The sequence below is a fragment of the Schistocerca nitens genome, chromosome 3 (genome assembly GCF_023898315.1).
Source record: "Schistocerca nitens isolate TAMUIC-IGC-003100 chromosome 3, iqSchNite1.1, whole genome shotgun sequence".
NCBI classification, from domain to species: domain Eukaryota; kingdom Metazoa; phylum Arthropoda; class Insecta; order Orthoptera; family Acrididae; genus Schistocerca; species Schistocerca nitens.
The window spans coordinates 918,428,846-918,452,420 of record NC_064616.1 but is presented as its reverse complement, the minus strand read 5'-3'; the positions used below and the strand labels follow the sequence as shown (position 1 = coordinate 918,452,420).

The 23,575-nt window shown below is 40.2% G+C and overlaps 1 protein-coding gene across 1 annotated transcript in view; it reads left to right on the top strand.

The window, feature by feature from the left end:
- LOC126249484 (dynein axonemal heavy chain 7-like) overlaps window positions 1-23,575 on the top strand; it is a 1,193,512-nt gene that overhangs the window by 1,144,666 nt on the left and 25,271 nt on the right. The window contains exon 55 of the mRNA XM_049951137.1: window positions 13,098-13,406. Within this exon, the coding sequence (XP_049807094.1) occupies window positions 13,098-13,406 (309 nt within the window). The remainder of the gene's footprint in view (window positions 1-13,097; window positions 13,407-23,575) is intronic.

The following is a 23,575-nucleotide window of genomic DNA, read 5'->3' as shown; positions in this document are numbered from 1 at the left end:
TACCGTGAGGATCCCTAGATCCTTTAATAGATGTCTGCAGGATGACCGTGGGTGGGCTCCAGCAATTAGTCTGATTACACGTTTTTGAGCAATGAATACTTTTCTCCTCAACGATGAATTACCCCAGTATGATGCCATACGAAAGCAGTGAATGAAAGTAGGCATAGTAAGCTAATTTACTGAGATTCTTATCACCAAAATTTGTAATGCATGGTCCTCTTCCTCATTACTACTCTCAAACTCTAACTCTTCATTAGGCCTAATATTATCTTCCTTTAATCTTTCTTTACTTAACATATTGTGATCATTATCAATTATAAATTCAAATACTATTTTGTCTCTCTAACTACTTATAACAGCATGTCGAGTTTTCTAGAAACACAAAGGTGATATACCCTTAGATGACCTATTAAAGGATATTATTACTAGCTTACAACTATCAATGACTATACCAGTAGCTTCAAAATTCTGTTGATCACAAGTACTTCAGGTCCAACCTATTAATGGAGCAACTGAGTGACAGGTTGATATAGATTGCTACACTCATAAAAAAGATGAAATATGCTATCCTTATTTTTTTGTGCATATTTAAACATTCTGTGAGGCTATTCTGTTATTTTGACTTCTTTCAAAACAGGGTGCCTGAATCCTGATAAAACTTTATGTATCTGAGAATAAAACACAGAAATTATTAAAATAAATGACATACATTGGTATCCAGGCAGCAAAGACACATAACAATAATTCCTTTTAAAGTGCAGGCATGAAATGAGTGCTATCCATGATCTGTTCATTTGGAAACCCTCATTTCAGTTGAGCAAATTGTTTGTTAATTGTATTTCTACAGCTTCCTTTCACCAAGAGGACGAGTCTGTCACAAGTATCTTGCCTTTCCCCATAATCCATGGAAACAATCTTACATCTAATATACAAGTTCTTTTTGGAGAGGAAACTAGTACTCTAATCAATCCAAGTGTACATACAGAAACAAAAGAAATGGTAAACAATGTTCTCAAAAGTAACACTGACTGATTTTTGACAAATGTTCACACCCTCCATTTTAAAAAGGCAACATGTTCAGTTCTGACCAGCTAGGAGTACTGCACCAATGATTAACATAATGCATGGTGAGAAAATTATAAATAGGTTGGAAACTCCAAAATTATTAGGTGTTTATATTGATGAGAATTTATACTGGAAATAACACTCTTTCAAACTCCTAAAACAGCTTAGTTCAAACCACATTAAACTATGGAAAATCCAGGATGGAATATGCTAAAGCTTTGTTGGCCAAAAGCTTATTTTCTGACAGTCTTTTTATTGTGACTATCTGTGACTCAGCATCGCTATTATATGGTAAGTAACAACTTAGTTCAGCCAAATTTGCACTTGGAATCATTGCAAATGTTGGGGACAGACAAATCAGTATGTTGACATATTTTGCTTATTGTCATTCAATAATGTCATATTGAATAAAGTTCTATTGTAACTCATTTTTAAGAAAAAAGTTTTCATTGCTCAAAAATGTGCTGTAAGGATAATACGTGGTGCTCACCCTTAATCATCTTGTAGACATCTGTTTAAGGAGTTGTGCGTTCTGACTACTGCCTCACAGTATATTTATACCCTCATGAAGTTTGTTGTAAACAATACACTACAGTTCAGAAGAAACAATGATGTTCATAACTACAGCAACAGAACGAAAAAAAAATTCATTACTCCACATTAAGGTTATCTTTAACACAAAAAGGGGTGCACAATGCTGTCATAAAAATTTTAGTCACCTACCTAGTGACACAAATTGTCTCAGACAGAGCAAAGTGAAATTTGAAGATAAAATTAAAAAGTTTCTCCTTGACAACTCCATCTGTTCCATAGAATAATTTCCATTATTGTAATCTATAAAAGGTGATTGGCAGGAATTATTGACTCACATCTGCATATCTAAAAAACAAAATAAAACTTACAAATGGTCAACATGTAGTCATATTTATAAATTAATTTGAAATGTGAAGCATGATTCATGGAAGATGAAACTAGCTAACTAAGTAACTAACAGCCAGCAGAAATACAGTGCTAAGCAATGATTTGTTGGGATGTAGAAAGTGGGTATGTCTCTGATATTTGTAGACAGTTATTGTACGGTGTGAACTGTTTGTCTGATGTAATTTTCACCACACCAAGAGTTAATTTCATTAAATACCCACCTTTCATAATAACAGATCACGTTTTACAGATCCCAGAAGTGCTACTATCTTGGCTGTGGGTGGACGATCATACCCACTTTATGTGTCTTCATTATTTTGGCAATTTTTGAAGATATATTCCCCACATATAGTAGAAAGGCCATAGACTTTATATTTATTTCTTCTTGGTCTTCCTTTAGTTCTTCTGACAATTTCTCTCAAAGGTCTCTCTTAATCTGATGTTTTGTATGTCCACTTATCCCAAATACCTCTTCCAGTTGCAGCAGTTAAGTCTGTAGGAGGGGCTGTGGTGAAAGCTAACACTGAAGTTGTCTGAATTATGCTATCTGGGTATGTGAATACATGAAGCATGACCTCCACATTCATAGGTTGTGGAAAGACAGTAATAGAGAAATTGGGAAGTATATTTACTACCAGGACCAGTATATGAGGGGCTTGAGGAAGAAAGTTAATAATTTTGTTATTTTATAGTAATAATAATAGCTTTATTCAACATCGAATGGTACCCTACACATGTACAAAGAAACAGTAATGATTGCAGTTATTTGTACAATACACAAGACACACTCTTCTGAATACATCATTAATTTACAACAAAATTACCGTAAGATGTTTACTGATTTTTATTTACATAATTTCACAAAGCATTTGCTGTTCTTCATATAATTATGGTACTCTTCTAATGTGTAGAAAGGGTGATTTACTAAAAATTTCTTAAGCTGATGTTTCAGTTTAATTGTAGGAAAAGTCATGACTGCACTAGGCAGTGCATTAGCTAATTTTATACCTGCGTACTGAGGCCCCTTTTCGTAAAGTGCTTTTCTGTCTGCTGACGTAAAATCTTTCTTTATTTCTAGTATTGTACTGCTGGAAATCCGAATAAGTGTTTCAGTGCAGCCTTTTCACAAACAATATGCCTTTTAGGATGCATGTGTTTATAACAGTTAACACCCCTGTTTTTGGAAACAAGTTGCGACAAGATTCCCTATATTTTGCTCCACAGATTATTCTCACACCCCTTTTTTGAAGAATGAGTAGCTTATCTAGATTAACTTTGGTTGTTGCCCCCCAAATTCCAGTAGCGTATTTCAAGTGAGAGGAGAAAAGAGCATGGTATGCAGTCTTTAGGACTACAGTGTCTTTACAGAACTTGCTAATAGTACTGATTGCAAAAATATTTTTTGACAACTTAGTTGCTAGGGAGTCAATAAATGTGTCCCATTTCAGGTTGCTTTGGATTGTTAGGCCAAGAAATTTTACACTAGACCCTTTCTTTACCAATTCTTTGCCAAGTTATAATTTAATTACATTGTTCAAAATTCCTTTGTTAAACTCCATCAAACATGTTTTACTGGTGCTTACATTTAAGTGGCTTTCATTACAAAACTGAACAATTTCTTTTGTCACATTATTACACTCGGCCTCTAGTTCATTACATGATACCTTTTTACACACAACGGACATGTCATCGGCATACAGAACAATTTTGAAATTTATAGTACAGTATTTAATATCATTTACATAGATCAAGAACAGAAGGGGGCCCAACACAGAGACCTGGGGCAAGCCATATTTTATGTAAGTGATCTCTGATTTGTAGACACCACTTTCCATTTTAAGGAGAACAAACTGTTTTCCATTGTTCATGTAACACTTTATTAGGTCATAAGCAATGCCTCTAATGCCCATGTTCCATAGCTTGTTTAATAGGATGTCAACATTTACACAAAGGCTTTTTCCAGGTCTAGGTATACACCTGTCACATGTTCCTTGCTTTCGATACCTCATAATACCTCTTCAATTAGTTGAGCAGCTGCAATTTAACTTGTCATAATTTGATAGTGGTGAGTACATGGAATAATCTTTGGATACTGTTGCCATGAATTAGACACTTCATTTATATGAATGCAATTAGTACATACACAATACTAACAAGGGAACCTTCCCATCGCACCCCCCTCAGATTTAGTTATAAGCTGGCACAGTGGATAGGCCTTGAAAAACTGAACACAGATCAATCGAGAAAACAGGAAGAAGTTGTGTGGAACTATGAAAAAAATAAGTAAAATATACAAAGTGAGTAGTCCATGTGCAAGATAAGCAACATCAAGGACAGTGTGAGTTCAGGAGCGCCGTGGTCCCGTGGTTAGCGTGAGTAGCTGCGGAATGAGAGGTCCTTGGTTCAAGTCTTCCCTCGAGTGAAAAATTTACTTTCTTTATTTTCGCAAAGTTATGATCTGTCCTTTCATTGACGTCTCTGTTCACTATAATAAGTTTTTACTGTCTGTGTTTTGCGACCGCACCGCAAAACCGTGCGATGAGTAGACGAAAGGATGTGCCTCTCCAATGGGAACTGAAAACATTTGATCGCAAGGTCATAGGTCAACCGATTCCTCCACAGGAAAACACGTCTGATATATTCGATATGAGACTGGTGACGGCATGTGCGTCACATGACAGGAAAATGTTGTCGACCCACCTAACTTGTACACTTGGCGAATGGGTAAAAAGATTCTTCTACCTTGCCCGATTTAGGTTTTCTTGTGGATGTGATAATCACTCCCAAAAAAGTGATGAAAACATAAGAGTTTGTCACATAAACTGAAACAAATTAATGCAACAGTTTCACAGTCGCACAGTTTTCCCTGTACTCTGTCAAAACATATGTTTTTAATGTTTTCAAATTTTCCTGCGTGTAGACTGTCAAATCCTGCATATGTCCAAGCAAATCTCAACATGTCCTGAAATTTTGGAGAGCGAAGTTGATTTTGTGTAGGTGCCTGAACTTTGATAATTGTCAGAAAATAAAAAATTAAACTTTTCACTCGAGGGAAGACTCGAACCAAGGACCTCTCGTTCTGCAGCTGCTCACGCTAACCACGAGACCATGGCGTTCCTGAGCCGACAGTCACATTTATGTTGCATATGTTGTGCATGGACTACTCACTTTGTATATTTTGCTTATTTTTTTCATAGTTCCACACAACTTCTTCCTGTTTTCTCGATTAATCTATCCACTGTGCCACCTTATAACTAAATCTGAGGGGGGTGCGATGGGGAGGTTCCCTTGTAAGAGAAAACTTGAGTCCAGAGCACATGAGAGAAGACAACAGTTGGAAAGACAAAGACAATCATTTTTCTCATTGTTTCTAATACTATTTGGCTGTCAATGTTGATTTTGGCCATCAATGCCACCACTGGCTAAGTAAAACAATAAGTGTAAATGACAACATTTTCCATCAGTACCATCAATAAATGAATTTATTCACAATCATGATTTACACCTGTTATGCAATCCTCAAATGACAGCTCACTGTGAAGTGTGTAAATACACACTGTTCCTTTTAAGAGTACTCTGTCCTCATGTCAATTATGCATTGATGAACTTCATAAGGAGCTGTCACTTGAGAATGGCGAAATGGCAAAAATTACAATTCAGATAGAAAATTTAGTCATTTCAAAAATATTGTAGGACTGTGGATACAACCAACCAAATAATATGGCCTAATAGTAAATGGATATTTACTTGACATTCTTTCCTTGCCTATATGAGCACTACTTAAGTACAGGAACGGAAATTTTAAATTCTGAATATTATAAATTAGAAACTTCCTACAGTAGAAGCATATGGAGAAAGGAGGAGATGTCATGCATGTGAAAAATAATCACAAATGGAATAATTACAATGTTACGAAAAAGATAGATAGCTACTCACCATATAGAGGAGTCACTGAGCTGCAGACAGTCACAACAAAAATACTGCTAAATATATGAACTTTCGGCCAGATGGCAAGCATACACATACATGACCAGTGTCTCTGGCAACTGAGGACAATGCAACAACTATAAGTTTGATTTGATTTGATTTGATTTACTTTCATTCCAATTGATCCGTAGTGATGAGGTCCTCCAGGATGTGGAACATGTCAGAAAAACAACAATACATGACAAATATTTACAACTAAAACAAATAAGCTAATGTACCATTCCACAGGTCCCAAGTGGAATGATCGTCATTTTTTAATGAACACTAAGAGTCATTCTACAAATACTAATGCACTGAATTTAAAATAAAAAAGTTTTTTATTTATTTATGAGGTAATACAACTACTGTAATACTTATTTACAATGAACACATTACTGCACTGAAATGGTGCAGAAGTTAGATTACACACACACACACACACACACACACACACACACACACACACACAAATTTTCAATGAACACATTACTGCACTGAAATTGTGCAGAAGTTATGTTGTACTTATATACAAATCAGTTGGTTTTACTAAGAAATTCATCAATGGAGTAGAAGGAGTTGGCCACCAATAAATCCTTTAGGCTTCTCTTAAACTGAATTTCATTGGTTGTTAAGCTTTTTATGGCTGCTGGCAAGTTATTGAAAATGTGTGTTCCTGAATAATGCACACCTTTTTGTACAAGACTAAGTGACTTTAAATCCTTGTGAAGATTATTCTTATTTCTAGTATTGATTCCATGAATTGAGCTGTTGGTTTGAAAAAGTGATATATTTTTAATGACAAATTTCATTAAGGAATAAATATATTGGGAAGCAGTAGTTAGTATCCCTAGTTCCCTAAACAGGCTTCTGCAGGATGTTCTTGAGTTCACACCACATATAACTCTCACTGCACGTTTTTGTGCCCGGAAAACTTTAGCTTGGCTTGATGAATTACCCCAAAAAATAATCCCATATGACATTATGGAATGAAAGTAAGCATAGTATGCCAGCTTTTTCATTTTTATATCCCCTATGTCTGACAAAATTCGCACTGTGTTAGAAAAGCAATTAGACTAGTAATGGTCTCACAATAGACATCTTTCGAAGGAATCTGCAAGCCATCAGCTGGATAGAGCTGCTGGATAGAGATGTATGAGGCAGTAAATGTAAATCCTAAATTTAATGCTTTACTATAACAAAATGGATTAAAGTATCAAGAAAGATGTACATTTTATGTAAAATGTTTTTCTTTAATGAGAAGAGTTATTTAAAAATTAAAGGTATGCCTCTCATTTCAGAGTTTAATAATTTTGAAAATAAAATCAAAAGAGTATGGAGCACAGTTAGAAGCCATTTTTAGGAGTGTTTGTTGGGGAACAAAATGATTTAGTAATTAAAGATAATGACCAAATGATTCATGACACCAAACATATAGGAAGCCTCCGTATAGGTCATTTTGTAAGTGTAACTGAGTAATTCAGTACAGACAGTTCAAACCACCCAAAGATGTAAACAACTATCTATGAGCAGCACTTATTAGATGGAGGGGATCCAACAGCCAATCAGTTCCAGTCATTCCACCAGGAAGGATGTACACGGCTCGTGTTGTCTGTAGTTCAACCATGCCTAGACAGTCAATACTGAAGTTTGATCACATCTGCATTGTTACTTTGTGCCAGGAAGGGGTGATTCTCAACAAGGGAAGTGTCCAGATATCTTGGAGTGAACCAACATGATGTTGTTTGGACATGGAGGAGATACAGAGAGACAGAAACTGTCAATGACATGCCTTGCTCAGGCCGCCCAAGGGCTACTACTGCAGTGGATGACTGCTACATACGGATTGTGGCTCGGAGGAAACCTGACAGCAAAGCCGCCATGTTGAATAATGTTTTTCGTGCAGCCACAGGACATTGTGTCATGACTCAAACTGTGGGAAATAGGCTGCATGATGCACAACTTCACTCCTGACGTCCATCGTGAGGTCCATCTTTGCAACCACGACACCATGCAGTGCAGTACAGATGGGCCCGATAACATGCCAAAAGGACAGCTCAGGATTGGCATCATGTTCACTTCATCAATAAGTGTCACATATGCCTTCAACCAGACTGAATGCCTTATACAAACTATCCAGCGAGTGCAGCAAGGTGGAGGTTCCCTGCTGTTTTGGGGTGGCATTATGTGGGGTGGATGTATGCTGCTGGTGGTCATGGAAGGCACTGTAATGGCTGTACAATACATGAATGCCATCCTCTGACTGATAGTGCAACCATATCAGCATCATACTGGAGAGGCATTCATCTTCATGTACAAAAATTCACGCCCCCATTGTGCACATCTTGTGAATGACTTCCTTCAGGATAATGACATCGCTTGATTAGAGTGGCCAGCATGTTCTCCAGACATGAACCCTATCAAACATGCCTGGGGTAGATTGAAAATAGCTGTTTATGGATGACCCACCAATCACTCTGAGCGATCTATGCTGAATTGCCGTTGAGGAGTAGGACAATCTGGACCAACAGTGGCTTGATGAACTTGTGGGTAGTATGCCACAATGAATACAGGCATGCATCAATGCAAGAGAAGATGCTACTGGGTATTAAAAGTACCAGTGTGTGCAGCAATCAGGACCACCACCTCTGAAGGTCTTGCTGTATGGTGGTACAACATGCAATGTGTGGTTTTCATAAGCAATAAAAAGGGTGGACATGATGTTTATGTTGACCTCTATTCCAGTTTTCTGTACAGGTTCTTAAACTCTTGGAACTGAGGTGATGCACAACTTTTTTTGGTGTGTGTAATTGAAGTTCCATTTTCATAACACTGTAACAAAAGAACCACTGTCCAGAATGATGTTAAATTTGAAGAGAATATTATCAAAAAAGGTGTAAGTGTTATGAAAACAAAACACATTCACAGTACTGAAGCGTCTGGATGAGATTTGTATGCAAAAGAGTCTCATAGCATTTGCCAGTGATGATACAGGTAACAGAACCCACAGGACCCATCTCCTCGAAAAAATACTGCCCAATTACAAACAGGGTTGTCAACCCACACCACACAATTATCTTCACAGAATAAAGCAACAACAGTTGATGTGCAAGTGGATTTTCCATTGGCCATACTGTATTCTGCAGTTCTGGGTATTGACATGTCCTTGGAGATCAAAATGGGCTTCGTCTCTCTATGGAATGTTCCATTGCCATTCATAGTCTGCTTCCATGCGAGCAAGACACTTTAGAACAGACGTTTGTCTTACTGGCAGGTTAGCATGCAGCAATTCCTGAACATGGGAAATTTTGCGTGGATATCAATGCAGGATGTTTTGTAGAATTTTATGCACTTTGCTCACAGGCATATCCAAAGTTGGGGTAATTCCCCATGCAATGCATGTTTGCACACTTCCACTCAAAACCTACTGTAATGCTGTCATCACATCTCCTACTGATGTTCAATCACCTGTTTTCCATGCTCTGGAACACTGCACTTTAAAGAAACCTATCTTCCAAATTTTAATATCAGTTTCTCCAGGCCTTTGGCAAACATTGGAGCAATGCCTTTTTCTGTATCCATGTGTAGAATTTCTGCAGAGTTGCTAGCACACAGGCACCATTCTATTAAAAGAGCCTTACCAGCAGTGCATGATCCACACTCTGAGGCACAGCTGCATATCGCTTGTCTTTTATTTTGCATATTCTGTCACTTACAGTGCCAGCTAGTTGTAAAACATTTTTTGATAACATTTCCCCCTTCTTTGATAATATTCCATTCAAATTTGATGTCATTCAAAGCAGTGGTTCATTTTTTACAGCATTTTTAAACTGGAACTCTAATTATAATCAACCATTATATAATGACTTTTTGAGGTATTATAAGACATGGAGGAAAAGTTCTCTTTGTTGATAACAGTAACATTATCATCACTGATAAAACACCAGGACTTCTATTAGAGAAAGCAAATGGAATCTTGGATAATATTATGACTATAAACCATCTTCACTGAAACACTTGTTGGTTGAATTGAATTGAATTGAATTGAATTGAATTGAATTTTATTTGATCCTGTAAGATTACATTGTGTACAGTAAATGTACGTACGTGTAATATAGGACATGTCAAAGTATTAAAATTCTTTATCACTTATTTTCCTACACCTTTAGCTTACATTTTTACATCACTGATAATGAGTAACAATATATACAAATTTAATGGCATAAGTATTCTGCAACACTGTAAAACTCTTTTTCAATGAGTTAGTCTTTAAGTTTCTTTGCAAAGTCATTGTGAAGTACACTATCTTGCAGGGTTTTGGGCAGACTTCTTAGTAGTCTTATACCAGAGTACTGGGGTCCTTTTTCTAGCATTGCCAGTCGGTGGGGTATGCTCCGTACTTCATTCTTCTTTCTTGTATTGTGCGTGTGTACACTAGCATTTGTGATCCAGTCCTCACTACATTTTGTGATGTACATTATTGTTTTGTATATATACAACAATGAAAAAGTTAAGATACCTAAATTCTTGAAACAGTTTCTGCATGTTTCAGAGGTCTTTCTTCTTAAAATGGTTCGAATTGCTTTTTTTTTTGTAATGTGAACACTCGTTTTGTCTCTTGTTTGTTTGAGTTGCCCCACACAGTCACTCCATACTGTAAGTATGGTTCGAAAAGTCCATGATACACTGTACACAGAAGGTTCTTGTCTGAATACTGTGATAGTTGCATCATTAAGAATATGACAGAGCTCAGTTTCTTACAGACATTATTAATATGTTTTTTTCCATTTCAGTTCATTATCCACAAGAATACCTAAGAATCTAGCAGATTCTACTTCTTCCAGCCTTGTTCCATCAACCTCTAAATCCATGTCTACAGCCTTTTCCTTGTTTTTAAACACTGCATACATAGTCTTTTTTAGATTTATAACCAGTTCATTTTCCAACAGCCATTGAGCTGTGACATTTGCAGATATGTATGCTCTTCTCTCAAGCTGTTCCATATTTTGGTCACTATTTAGTATTGTCATGTCATCAGCATACAATATTTTCTTTTCTTCCTCCTCAACACCTATATCATTAACAAATACACTCCTGGAAATGGAAAAAAGAACACATTGACACCGGTGTGTCAGGCCCACCATACTTGCTCCGGACACTGCGAGAGGGCTGTACAAGCAATGATCACACGCACGGCACAGCGGACACACCAGGAACCGCAGTGTTGGCCGTCGAATGGCGCTAGCTGCGCAGCATTTGTGCACCGCCGCCGTCAGTGTCAGCCAGTTTGCCATGGCATACGGAGCTCCATCGCAGTCTTTAACACTGGTAGCATGCCGCGACAGCGTGGACGTGAACCGTATGTGCAGTTGACGGACCTTGAGCGAGGGCGTATAGTGGGCATGCGGAAGGCCGGGTGGACGTACCGCCGAATTGCTCAACACGTGGGGCGTGAGGTCTCCACAGTACATCGATGTTGTCGCCAGTGGTTGGCAGAAGGTGCACGTGCCCGTCGACCTGGGACCGGACCGCAGCGACGCACGGATGCACGCCAAGACCGTAGGATCCTACGCAGTGCCGTAGGAGACCGCACCGCCACTTCCCAGCAAATTAGGGACACTGTTGCTCCTGGGGTATCGGCGAGGACCATTCGCAACCGTCTCCATGAAGCTGGGCTACAGTCCCGCACACCGTTAGGCCGTCTTCCGCTCACGCCCCAACATCGTGCAGCCCGCCTCCAGTGGTGTCGCGACAGGCGTGAATGGAGGGACGAATGGAGACGTGTCGTCTTCAGCGATGAGAGTCGCTTCTGCCTTGGTGCCAATGATGGTCGTATGCGTGTTTGGCGCCGTGCAGGTGAGCGCCACAATCAGGACTGCATACGACCGAGGCACACAGGGCCAACACCCGCATCATGGTGTGGGGAGCGATCTCCTACACTGGCCGTACACCACTGGTGATCGTCGAGGGGACACTGAATAGTGCACGGTACATCCAAACCGTCATCGAACCCATCGTTCTACCATTCCTAGACCGGCAAGGGAACTTGCTGTTCCAACAGGGCAATGCACGTCCGCATGTATCACGTGCCACCCAACGTGCTCTAGAAGGTGTAAGTCAACTACCCTGGCCAGCAAGATCTCCGGATCTGTCCCCCATTGAGCATGTTTGGGACTGGATGAAGCGTCGTCTCACGCGGTCTGCACGTCCAGCACGAACGCTGGTCCAACTGAGGCGCCAGGTGGAAATGGCATGGCAAGCTGTTCCACAGGACTACATCCAGCATCTCTACGATCGTCTCCATGGGAGAATAGCAGCCTGCATTGCTGCGAAAGGTGGATATACACTGTACTAGTGCCGACATTGTGCATGCTCTGTTGCCTGTGTCTATGTGCCTGTGGTTCTGTCAGTGTGATCATGTGATGCATCTGACCCCAGGAATGTGTCAATAAAGTTTCCCCTTCCTGGGACCATGAATTCACGGTGTTCTTATTTCAATTTCCAGGAGTGTACATTAAATAACAATGGCCCCATTACCGAACCCTGCGGCACTCCATATTTGATGGATTTGGTTTCTGATTGGTACGAGTTTCCTAATGATACATACTGCTTGCAGTGGCACAAGTATGATTTTATCCATTCACCTGGTTGCCCCCGAATGCCATAGTTGCTTAATTTTTGTATCAGCATTTCATGGTCAATGGTGTCAAAAGCCTTTGAAAGATCCAGAAACATTGCAGAGACAACCTTTTTCTCATCTATTTGCTGCTCTTAGACTCATAGTTTTCATTTATGTCACAGTATAAACACTCCATGTATTTATCACTTACACATCTCATGTAAACAAACCCTCTTATTACAGCTCTAAATGTTTTGAAGGGAGTTCTGGAACATCCACTAACACTTAATATGACAAATAACTTTCAAGTATTTTAACCTAGAGGTATATGAAGTCATTCAAACCAGTTTCACCTTATTTTTATATGAACAACCTATATACCCAAATGCAGATAAATCACAATTATTGAGGAAATAACAGTGCAATAATTTGTATTTTTAGTTCATGTTTCTTATTCATTGATATTAAATAAATAACTTTCAGATATATATGTTCTTGATTAATGCTAATGAATTTCTTTGCTTTACAGATACCAGATAAATTTGATGAGAAACATATATATGATAAGTATCCAGCACTCTATCAAGAAACCATGAATTCAGTACTGAATCAAGAAGTTGGACGTTTCAATACTTTGTTAAACACCATTAAAACTAGTCTTCATACACTTCTAGATTGTGTTAATGGTTTATCATCCCTCACGTCTACATTTGAAGATGTCATCCTTTCCTTGGTGGAGAATCGAGTTCCTTCTCTCTGGATTAAAGCATCATATCCCAGTGTGAAACTACTAGGTAGCTACATCTCAGATCTGCAAAAACGTGTAATTTTTTTAAAAGTAAGTAATCATTACTCAGCAGATTATTCAGTTATTTACGTTAGGGAAATTTTCATGATGATATTGGTTTTTGTTCATTGTTGCCATTTATATTAATGACATGCAACACTAAGAGGGTAAAAATTTATATGCACTATTTGTCCTCATACTTTGTGAAATTTAGTATTGTAGCACCACCACTACATATTAATTACACAGCTCATAATTATATCTGGCTCCATATTCCTCTGTTATGTCCCTGTTCCATTTTGAATTGTGTCTGTAATTATTGAATTAACATATTTTAATTCCATTTAATAGCAGTTCCACCGACCTTACATTGAAGTTTTTATGGATATTCTTTGCACACAGAACATGTCAGGAAGACTTATCATACTGAACTGATTGTCTATTGTCACACAAAAATGAATGAATTGGAGGGAGGCAACAGCAAGTGTGCGGTACCACCCAGTGGTGAAACGTGCTGCTGAGTACAATATGTTCAAGGTCAAATGCTGGTACACAACCCATGCCATCTAGATCCTTACCTCCAGCACCAGCTTTTCTGAATTACATTGATAGAAGTTATCCTTGCAGCCAGGGCCATTTCTAACACTAGGCAAGACTAGGGAGCAAAATTTTAGGTTTGGCAAAGGGTGGAAAAAATTAATTTCAAACAGAGATAAAATTGAGCAAATGAGGACAAAAAACGAAAAAGATGAAAAATTAAAGCATTGACTGTTTACAAAAGCATATGCAACACTTACTTTATAAGTCCTTACTTACTCTGATGAAAGTAAACACAGTGCCTCTACCTATTTGTCGGCTGCTGCAGGCAAATGACGACAGTAGTAGTTTATCATTCCCAGGAACCTAAGGAGCTCTTTGTTTGTGGTAGTGAGTGGCATGGATAAGATTGATTGCGCCTTAGGTTCAGGGGTGTGTATACTGGCGGGTGAGACTGTGTACCCCAAGAATTGGACAGATTGTTGGCACAGTTGCAGTTTGTCAGTGCTGATCTCCATTCCATTTGATGAGGGAGTGCCCTTTACTATCATCATGTGGTGTTCATGATCTTGTGCAGATTTGCTGCAGATCATTATATCATTGAGATATACTAAATAGAAGTGAAACTGGAGTAAGAGAGAGTCAATAATGCATTGCCACACCTGGGTGGCATTTTTTAACCCAAATAGCATGAACTGGTACTCATACAACATGAAAGAGGTGCTAATCGCCATTTTTGAAATGTCTTTTGGTACAGCTGGGATTTGGTGATAAGCGTGTTTGCAATCCAGTATGCTGGAAATTGTAGCACCCACAAGTAGGTGAGTGAAGTTGGAACTGTTTCATATAGGATATTTGACCAGCACAGTTCTAGCGTTCAAGCATCTGTAATCGCCACACATACGAAAGGAGCCATCCTGTTTAGGAGTGAGGTGTATGGGTGACAACAAGTTATTTTCGGAGGGATGTAAAATTCCCACCTCAAGAAGTTCCTATATTTTCTGGCGAGCTGAGAGTAACTTGAGTGTGTTAAGGCGACGAGCCTTGTGACGAATAGGTGGGCCCTCAGATGTGATGATATGGTGAACAGTTTCGTTCATGACGTTGGAAACTGAATGTTCGATGACTGCGCACGGGCAGGATGTGGTGTCAGTTGATTTATTAGGGGCGCATGGCTTGGAAGCAGCGTAGTTGTCTGCTCAAGAGGGGAATGGCAGTGAAAAAGTCACATTTTTGTTATGTTCAGCTAGTGCGGATGGAATTTGAGAGTACTGAGCATGAGGCGGGCACGAGTGGTGTGCATAGATGCTGACTATTGTCTGTAGTGTGCGAGAGAGGCGTGCTCAGTGGTGGCACACGTGGAGCTATGGAGCAAGCCTTGCAAGGAGGTTCAAGAGGGGGAAATGTTTATCAACACACTGGGCAGGCGCGCACGTGGCGGCACAGGCGTGGTCAGAGCTCGGACAGCTGGATTGTCATGAGGCATGCGTGTGTCAGTTTGTGAAACAAGTGAGAGATGGGACACACTTGATGGGGGTGGGGGAGGCGGTGGTAACACTGTGTGGTTGCGACTGGAGTCTCATGAGATAGGTATGGTGTTGCTAACCTATGTGCTGTTGTCAGCAGAGCTGTAAGGTGTGGCAGATGCAGGCTCGGGTGTTGGCACTGCTGAATGGTGTGAATAGATGTAAGATGTAGGCTGTGATTGCACAAGCTCGTCCTGTTGGGTGCAATGCGATATTGCAAAACTGCATTCTCACAGAGGAGGGCACATGTCTTGGCACTTTCTGCCAGGACGCGATTCACAGTTGCACAAGACCTGCTTGCGTGAGCCACTCACTGATGCACTAAACAGTTAATGGCGTTTACACTCGGAGCAGGTGGTGGAGCACGGTGACATGGGATGTGAGCGTTAGAGGTGTGGTGAAACAGAGAACCTCGAATGACGTTTAGAGATGATAAGAAGTCAATTCCCAGGATTAGTTCTGTGATGTCCACCACATGGAAAATCCAGGGGCAGGAGATTCCTTTAGAGAGGCAGAGTTGAAGCTCGACAGAGCCGCAAGTCTTGAGTATTAATGAGTTCACGGCTCACAGGAGAGAGCGTGTGCATGTGATGGGGCGTGTGACCATCAATTTAGGTATGACTGAGACATCAGCCACAGTGTCCACAAAGAAGTTGCAGCTCAAAGAACAGTCTTTGACCTAAAGGCAGCCATTCGATGGGACAGAGGTACGAATGGAGTGTAGTGTGGTTTGGCGCATATCGGATGATTGGCTTTTCGGATGCTTGCTTAGGGGGACGGCACTTCCTTGTGTAGTCGCCAAATATGGTGTGGTACTGACAGTGAGGGTACGTTAAAAGAGGTGGTGGTCGATCATCCTCTATGTGTTCAGGTTTGTACTGCAGGGTAGTAGTTGCAGGTGCAATATACAATGGCTCAGTGGGCAGAGTGTGTGCATGCCGAGTGCCAGGTGGTGCTGCAATCTGGGAGGCCGAGCACAGCCTGCCGCTGCCTGCAGCTGGGAGAGGTACCAGTGTAGGAGTGCCAACCTGTGGCGTGATCTCCTGCTGGTAGCACTGGTGTGTGAGTGACTAAACCTGGTCAGCCATCTGCAGATGCAAACTGATGGATTCCAGGGCGTGGGGGAGGAGATGAACCTGGAGGTCTGCAGGCAGGTTTGATAACCACACCGACCACAGGGTTTCGTCAGGCATTATCTGCTCGAGAGGCACAGCTGGCGCCAAAGCTCAGATGGCGTGCAGGCACTGAGATGTTCCTTGTGCAGTATTCACAGAATAACCTCTTGTGGGGAACGTGAAAGGTGATCGATGAAAGTCTGATTTGTGAAATCGTACTTTGAAGTTAGCGGCGGCATCAGAAGTAGGTTGCAGATCAGGTCTGTGCGGCCATGCATTTGAGTCATGAGGCACAGGAATTCTGAATCGTCGTCAGTGATGCAGTGCAGTTCAAACAAGTTCTCTAATAGTGCAAACCACATTGCTGGGATGTCCTCAGATAGTGGGGGCAGGGTCGGTAAGCGGCCTGGTGGTGGCAACGAAGGTGCAGCTCGTTCCATATATGAGTCCCTTGTATCACTCACATGACATGGATGCTGGGCTGGCGCAGTTGACGCAAACGGCACTGTGTAAGGTGCAAGCAAGCAGCCTGTCGGAGCAGATCAGAATGGCACCAAAGCACTAGGAAATGAGGCTCTAGAATTGTCCGATGCAACATTCACAGTGCAGAAGTCCGACATGGAAGGCATGGCTTGCACCATGTGAAAGGCGAGTGTGTGAACAGCTGCAGATGAATGCTCCCTCATTACACCCTATCTCAGTAACAAGAAACCAATCATAAGCTACAATGTTCAAAAGCCACACTTTCTGAATTTTACTAGAGGCATTCCGCAAGGACTAGCACTTGGGCCACTACTGTACATAATATCTGTAAATGACATACCCAGCAATATACCATGCAAATCTGTCCTTTATGCAGATGATACAACTTTCATCAATTCTGGTTAGGACATAAATGAACTGAAGGAGCAGAGTAAAGATTCCCTCAGGTTATCCAGTTTTTGGTTTGAAGCCAATGAGTTAGATACTAAATACGAAAAGATTGTAAAAATTTCTTTCATTTTTTCCAGTGCTGATGCTGAGTCCATGATAACAGTAAACTACTGGAGCATCCAAGGAAATGTTCCAGAATTATTGTTAGGAACAGAAAGCTTGTTGAAACCGGAAAGGAACAGCAGCGACATCCTAAGTTCAGATTGGAATATTTATCATCAGAATAGGTTGTAACCAGTGGTAGTGGCATATTTGCTGCAGTAAAGAATTACATAATATCTAGCAAGGTTAACATGGATTCTGAAAGTGAACTAGTCTGGGTGGAGTTAAGCATCAAAGGTCAGTCATAAATGGCAATCAGATGCTTTTATAGACTGTCTCAGTCAGGACCTCTAGTGATAGAACACTTCAGAGAGAACTTTCATAATGTCATTAATACCTTTCCTCATCAAGATGTTAGAAAAGGGGATGGCTTCAACTTGCCAGGTATAGATTGAGAGTCTCATGCTATCAAAACTGGTGCCAGAGACATGGATTTTTCTGACATTATTGTGAATGAACAGTCTGAAAATTACTTTGTGGAGATAATTTACTCATTAAACATAGAATACATAAAATATAAATCTCAATACCATAGTAATTACTAAAGAACATAAATACATGTCATATTGACCAATACAAAGATAAATCTAGTTTTTATCCAATCTAACTAAAAGCCTGTCATATCGGCCGCCGCACAGCAGCCATCAACTCAGCGCAGTGTGCTACAACATGCTCGGCACACAGCGAGTACCACTGGTGCTGCACACAATGTCAACAACTGGTGCAAGTGAATGCGTCGTCGCGAGGTTAGGGGCAGCGTACATACCACTATCGATACGGATTACTCTGGTGGCGCTGCCCTTGCCACCAGAGTGAGCAACCGTATAAAGGTGCCATCTACCAACATTCTGATTGGCCAGACCTGCAGATTTAAGCGAGCTCCCTGAGCCCGTTTAACCAATTCAATCTTCGCCGATGACTGTGTTACTACCCAGCTGCTGGATTCATGATGACCGAACCGTACTGTGGCCTCCCTGGCTGGAAACTTGAGACACGTCGGTATCGACTGGTTGGCAGTGGTTTGGACTTGTATTCTCCACTAGTGACTCTGTTTTCTCCTTGGCACTACAGCAAGAGAAGTGTTGTGTAGTCAAACTTAAGTTTTGTTTTGAGTGACAGAAGGTCAAATAAATTTGGTTATCACGGAATATTTGTTGTGTTATAGTGCTGACATAACAAAGCCTAAGAGAGTTTGGTCGATCATAATACAGCCCCTCCTTTCAATCATCATATGAATGTCAAAATGGTAGATAACTGATCATGGAATAGAAAAACAACTATAATTGCTTAGTACTGGAAAGGCATCAGAACCAGGTGAGATACCTGTAATATTCTACAAACATTATCCAAAAGAATTTGCTACCCTTCTGGCAGCAATTTAACATAGTTTGCTGGAACAATGAAGAGTGCATAGTGACTGGAAAAAGCACATGTTATTCCTGTTTGCATAAAGGGTCATAGGACAGATGCACATAACTATAGGCACATATCCTCAATCTATTGTAGAATTATGTAACATATTTTATATTCAAGAATTATAACATTTTTGGAGAATGAAAATCTCCTCTACAAAAATTGTCATGGATTTGGCAAACAGAGATCTTGCAAATCTCAGTTCACTCTGTTTCTCCATGAGATCCATAGTGCTGTAGACGGTGGCATTTGGGTTGATGTCATGTTCCTTGACTTCATGAAGGCATTTGACGCCACCCTACTCTGTTGTTTATTGAAATAAAATATGAGTTCACCATGTATAAGACCAGATTTACCACTGAATTCAAGAGTTCCTTACAGACACAACTCAACATGCCACTCTTAATGAAATAAAATTGACAGATGCAAAGATAATTTCCAGAGTACTCCAAAGAAGTGTGACAGTACTGTTACTGTTTACAATGTACAGAAATGATCTAGTAGATAGTGTTGGAAGCTCCTCAAGACTGTTCATAGATGATATGGTTGTCTGTAAGAAATCAGCAATGCCAGAAGCCAGTATCAGTTCACAGAAAGACCTGCAGAGGATACATTAATGGTGCAGGCTCTGGCAATGACCCTAAACATAAATAAATGTAACATATTGTGCATATGTAGAAAAAGAAATCCACTAATGTACAACTGATTGTGCATACACAGGAAAACAAATCCACTTATATACAAATGCACTTTTGATGACAAATTTCTGGAAGCAGTATTACAACAAAATACTTATGAGTAACTATCTGGAGCAACCTTCAGTGGAATGATCACATACAACAAATAGTAAGAGGAGCAAATGCCAAACTGAGATTCATAGGAAGAATCTTAAAGAAATGTAACTCATACACAAAAGAAGTGCCTTACAAGGCACTTATCTGATTGATTCTTGGGTATTGCTCATCAGTCTTGGAACCTTACCAGGTAGGACTGATAGGTGAGATAGAGGAGATACAATAAAGAATGGCACATTTTGTCACAGGATCAAATTTGTTGTAGTCTTTAATTAGATTCAATACGTTTAGCTTAACTACATTCCATGTCAATGCAGAAGGGTTGTAACAGTTCTTTTTACACATTTTCATAGCATTTTGTCATGAAACAATAATTATTAACAACCACTTTTATAGGTTATCTACGTAAAGTGATTATGCTTTCAACTTATCATCATCCTGTATTACATTTCGCACTGTAAAATCCCTTATTTTCGACAATATGATAGGTCACCTCCCCCCATGAACCATGGACCTTGCCATTGGTGGGGAGGCTTGCGTGCCTCATACAGATGGCCGTACCGTAGGTGCAACCACAACGGATAGGTATATCTTGAAAGGCCAGACAAATGTGTGGTTCCTGAAGAGGGGCAGCAGCCTTTTCAGTAGTTGCAGGGGCAACAGTCTGGATGATTGACTGATCTGGCCTTGGAACACTAACCAAAATGTTGCTGTGCTGGTACTGCGAATGGCTGAAAGCAAGGGGAAACTACAGCCGTAATTTTTCCCGAGGGCATGCAGCTTTACTGTATGGTTAAATGATGATGGCATCCTCTTGGGTAAAATATTCCGGAGGTAAAATAGTCCCCCATTCGGATCTCCGGGTGGGGACTACCCAGGAGGACGTCGTTATCAGGAGAAAGAAAACTGGCGTTCTACGGATCGGAGCATGGAATGTCAGATCCCTTAATCGGGCAGGTAGGTTAGAAAATTTAAAAAGGGAAATGGATAGGTTGAAGTTAGATATAGTGCGAATTAGTGGAGTTCGGTGGCAGGAGGAACAAGACTTTTGGTCAGGTGAATACAGGGTTATAAAAACAAAATCAAATAGGGGTAATGCAGGAGTAGTTTTAATAATGAATAAAACAATAGGAGTGCAGGTAAGCTACTACCAACAGCATAGTGAACGCATTATTGTGGCGAAGATAGACACGAAGCCCACACTTACTACAGTAGTACAAGTTTATATGCCAACTAGCTCTGCAGATGATGAAGAAATTGATGAAATGTATGATGAGATAAAAAAAATTATTCAGGTAGTGAAGGGAGATGAAAATTTAATAGTCATGGGTGACTGGAATTCGAGAGTAGGAAAAGGGAGAGAAGGAAACATAGTGGGTGAATATGGATTTGGGGAGAGAAATGAAAGAGGAAGCCGTCTGGTAGAATTTTGCACAGAGCATAACTTAATCATAGCTAACACTTGGTTCAAGAATCATAAAAGAAGGTTGTATACATGGAAGAAGCCTGGAGATACTAGAAGGTATCAGATAGATTATATAATGGTAAGACAGAGATTTAGGAACCAGGTTTTAAATTGTAAGACATTTCCAGGGGCAGATGTGGAGTCTGACCACAATCTATTAGCTATGAACTGTAGATTAAAACTGAAGAAACTGCAAAAAGGTGGGAATTTAAGGAGATGGGACCTGGATAAACTGACTAAACCAGAGGTTGTACAGAGTTTCAGGGAGAGTGTAAGGAAACAGTTGACAGGAATGGGGGAAAGAAATACAGTAGAAGAAGAATGGGTAGCTCTGAGGGATGAAGTAGTGAAGGCAGCAGAGGATCAAGTAGGTAAAAAGACGAGGGCTAGTAGAAATCCTTGGGTAACAGAAGAAATATTGAATTTAATTGATGAAAGGAGAAAATATAAAAATGCAGTAAATGAAGCAGGCAAAAAGGAATACAAACGTCTCAAAAATGAGATCGACAGGAAGTGCAAAATGGTTAAGCAGGGATGGCTAGAGGACAAATGTAAGGATGTAGAGGCTTATCTCACTAGGGGTAAGATAGATACTGCCTACAGGAAAATTAAAGAGACCTTTGGAGAAAAGAGAGCCACTTGTATGAATATCAAGAGCTCAGATGGAAACCCAGTTCTAAGCAAAGAAGGGAAAGCAGAAAGATGGAAGGAGTATATAGAGGGTCTGTACAAGGGCGATGTACTTGAGGACAATATTATGGAAATGGAAGAGGATGTAGATGAAGATGAAATGGGAAATATGATACTGCGTGAAGAGTTTGACAGAGCACTGAAAGACCTGAGTCGAAACAAGGCCCGGGAGTAGACAACATTCCATTGGAACTACTGACGGCCTTGGGAGAGCCAGTCCTGACAAAACTCTACCATCTGGTGAGCAAGATGTATGAGACAGGCGAAATACCCTCAGACTTCAAGAAGAATATAATAATTCCAATCCCATAGAAAGCAGGTGTTGACACATGTGAAAATTACCGAACTATCAGTTTAATAAGTCACGGCTGCAAAATACTAACGTGAACTCTTTACAGATGAGTGGAAAAACTGGTAGAAGCCAACCTCGGTGAAGATCAGTTTGGATTCCGCAGAAATGTTGGAACACGTGAGGCAAATAGATTAACGAAAGGCAAACCTACATTTCTAGCATTTGTAGACTTAGAGAAAGCTTTTGACAGTGTTGACTGGAATACTCCCTTTAAAATTCTAAAAGTGGCAGGGGTAAAATACAGGGAGCGAAAGGCTATTTACAATTTGTACAGAAACCAGATGGCAGTTATAAGAGTCAAGGGGCATGAAAGGGAAGCAGTGGTTGGGAAGGGAGTGAGACAGGGTTGTAGCCTGCCCCTGATGTTATTTAATCTGTATATTGAGCAAGCAGTAAAGGAAACAAAAGAAAAATTCGGTGTAGGTATTAAAGTCCATGGAAAAGAAATAAAAACTTTGAGGTTCGCCGATGACATTGTAATTCTGTCAGAGGCAGCAAAGGACTTGGAAGGGCAGTTGAACAGAATGGACAGTGTCTTGAAAGGAGGATATAAGATGAACATCAACAAAAGCAAAACTAGGATAATGGAATGTAGTCAAATTAAGTCGGGTGATGCTGAGGGAATTAGATTAGGAAATGAGACGCTTAAAGTAGTATAGGAGTTTTGCTATTTGGGGAGCAAAATAACTGTTGATGGTCAAAGTAGAGAGGATATAAAATGTGGACTGGCATTGGCAAGGAAAGCGTTTCTGAAGAAGAGAAATTTGTTAACATCGAGTATAGATTTAAGTGTCAGGAAGTCGTTTCTGAAAGTATTTGTATGGAGTGCAGCCATGTATGGAAGTGAAATATGGACGATAAATAGTTTGGACAAGAAGAGAATAGAAGCTTTCGAAATGTGGTGCTACAGAAGAATGCTGAAGATTAGATGGGTAGATCACATAACTAATGAGGAGGTATTGAATAGAATTGGGGAGAAGAGGAGTTTGTGGCACAACTTGACAAGAAGAAGGGACAGGTTGGTAGGACATGTTCTGAGGCATCAAGGGATCACAAATTTAGCATTGGAGGGCAGTGTGGAGGGTAAAAATCGTAGAGGGAGACCAAGAGATGAATACACTAAGCAGATTCAGAAGGATGTAGGTTGCAGTAAGTACTGGGAGATGAAGCACCTTGCACAGGATAGAGTAGCATGGAGAGCTGCATCAAACCAGTCTCAGGACTGAAGACAACAACAACAACAACAACAACATGATAGGTCAGATGGAAAGAAGGATCTATGAATGGACCCTG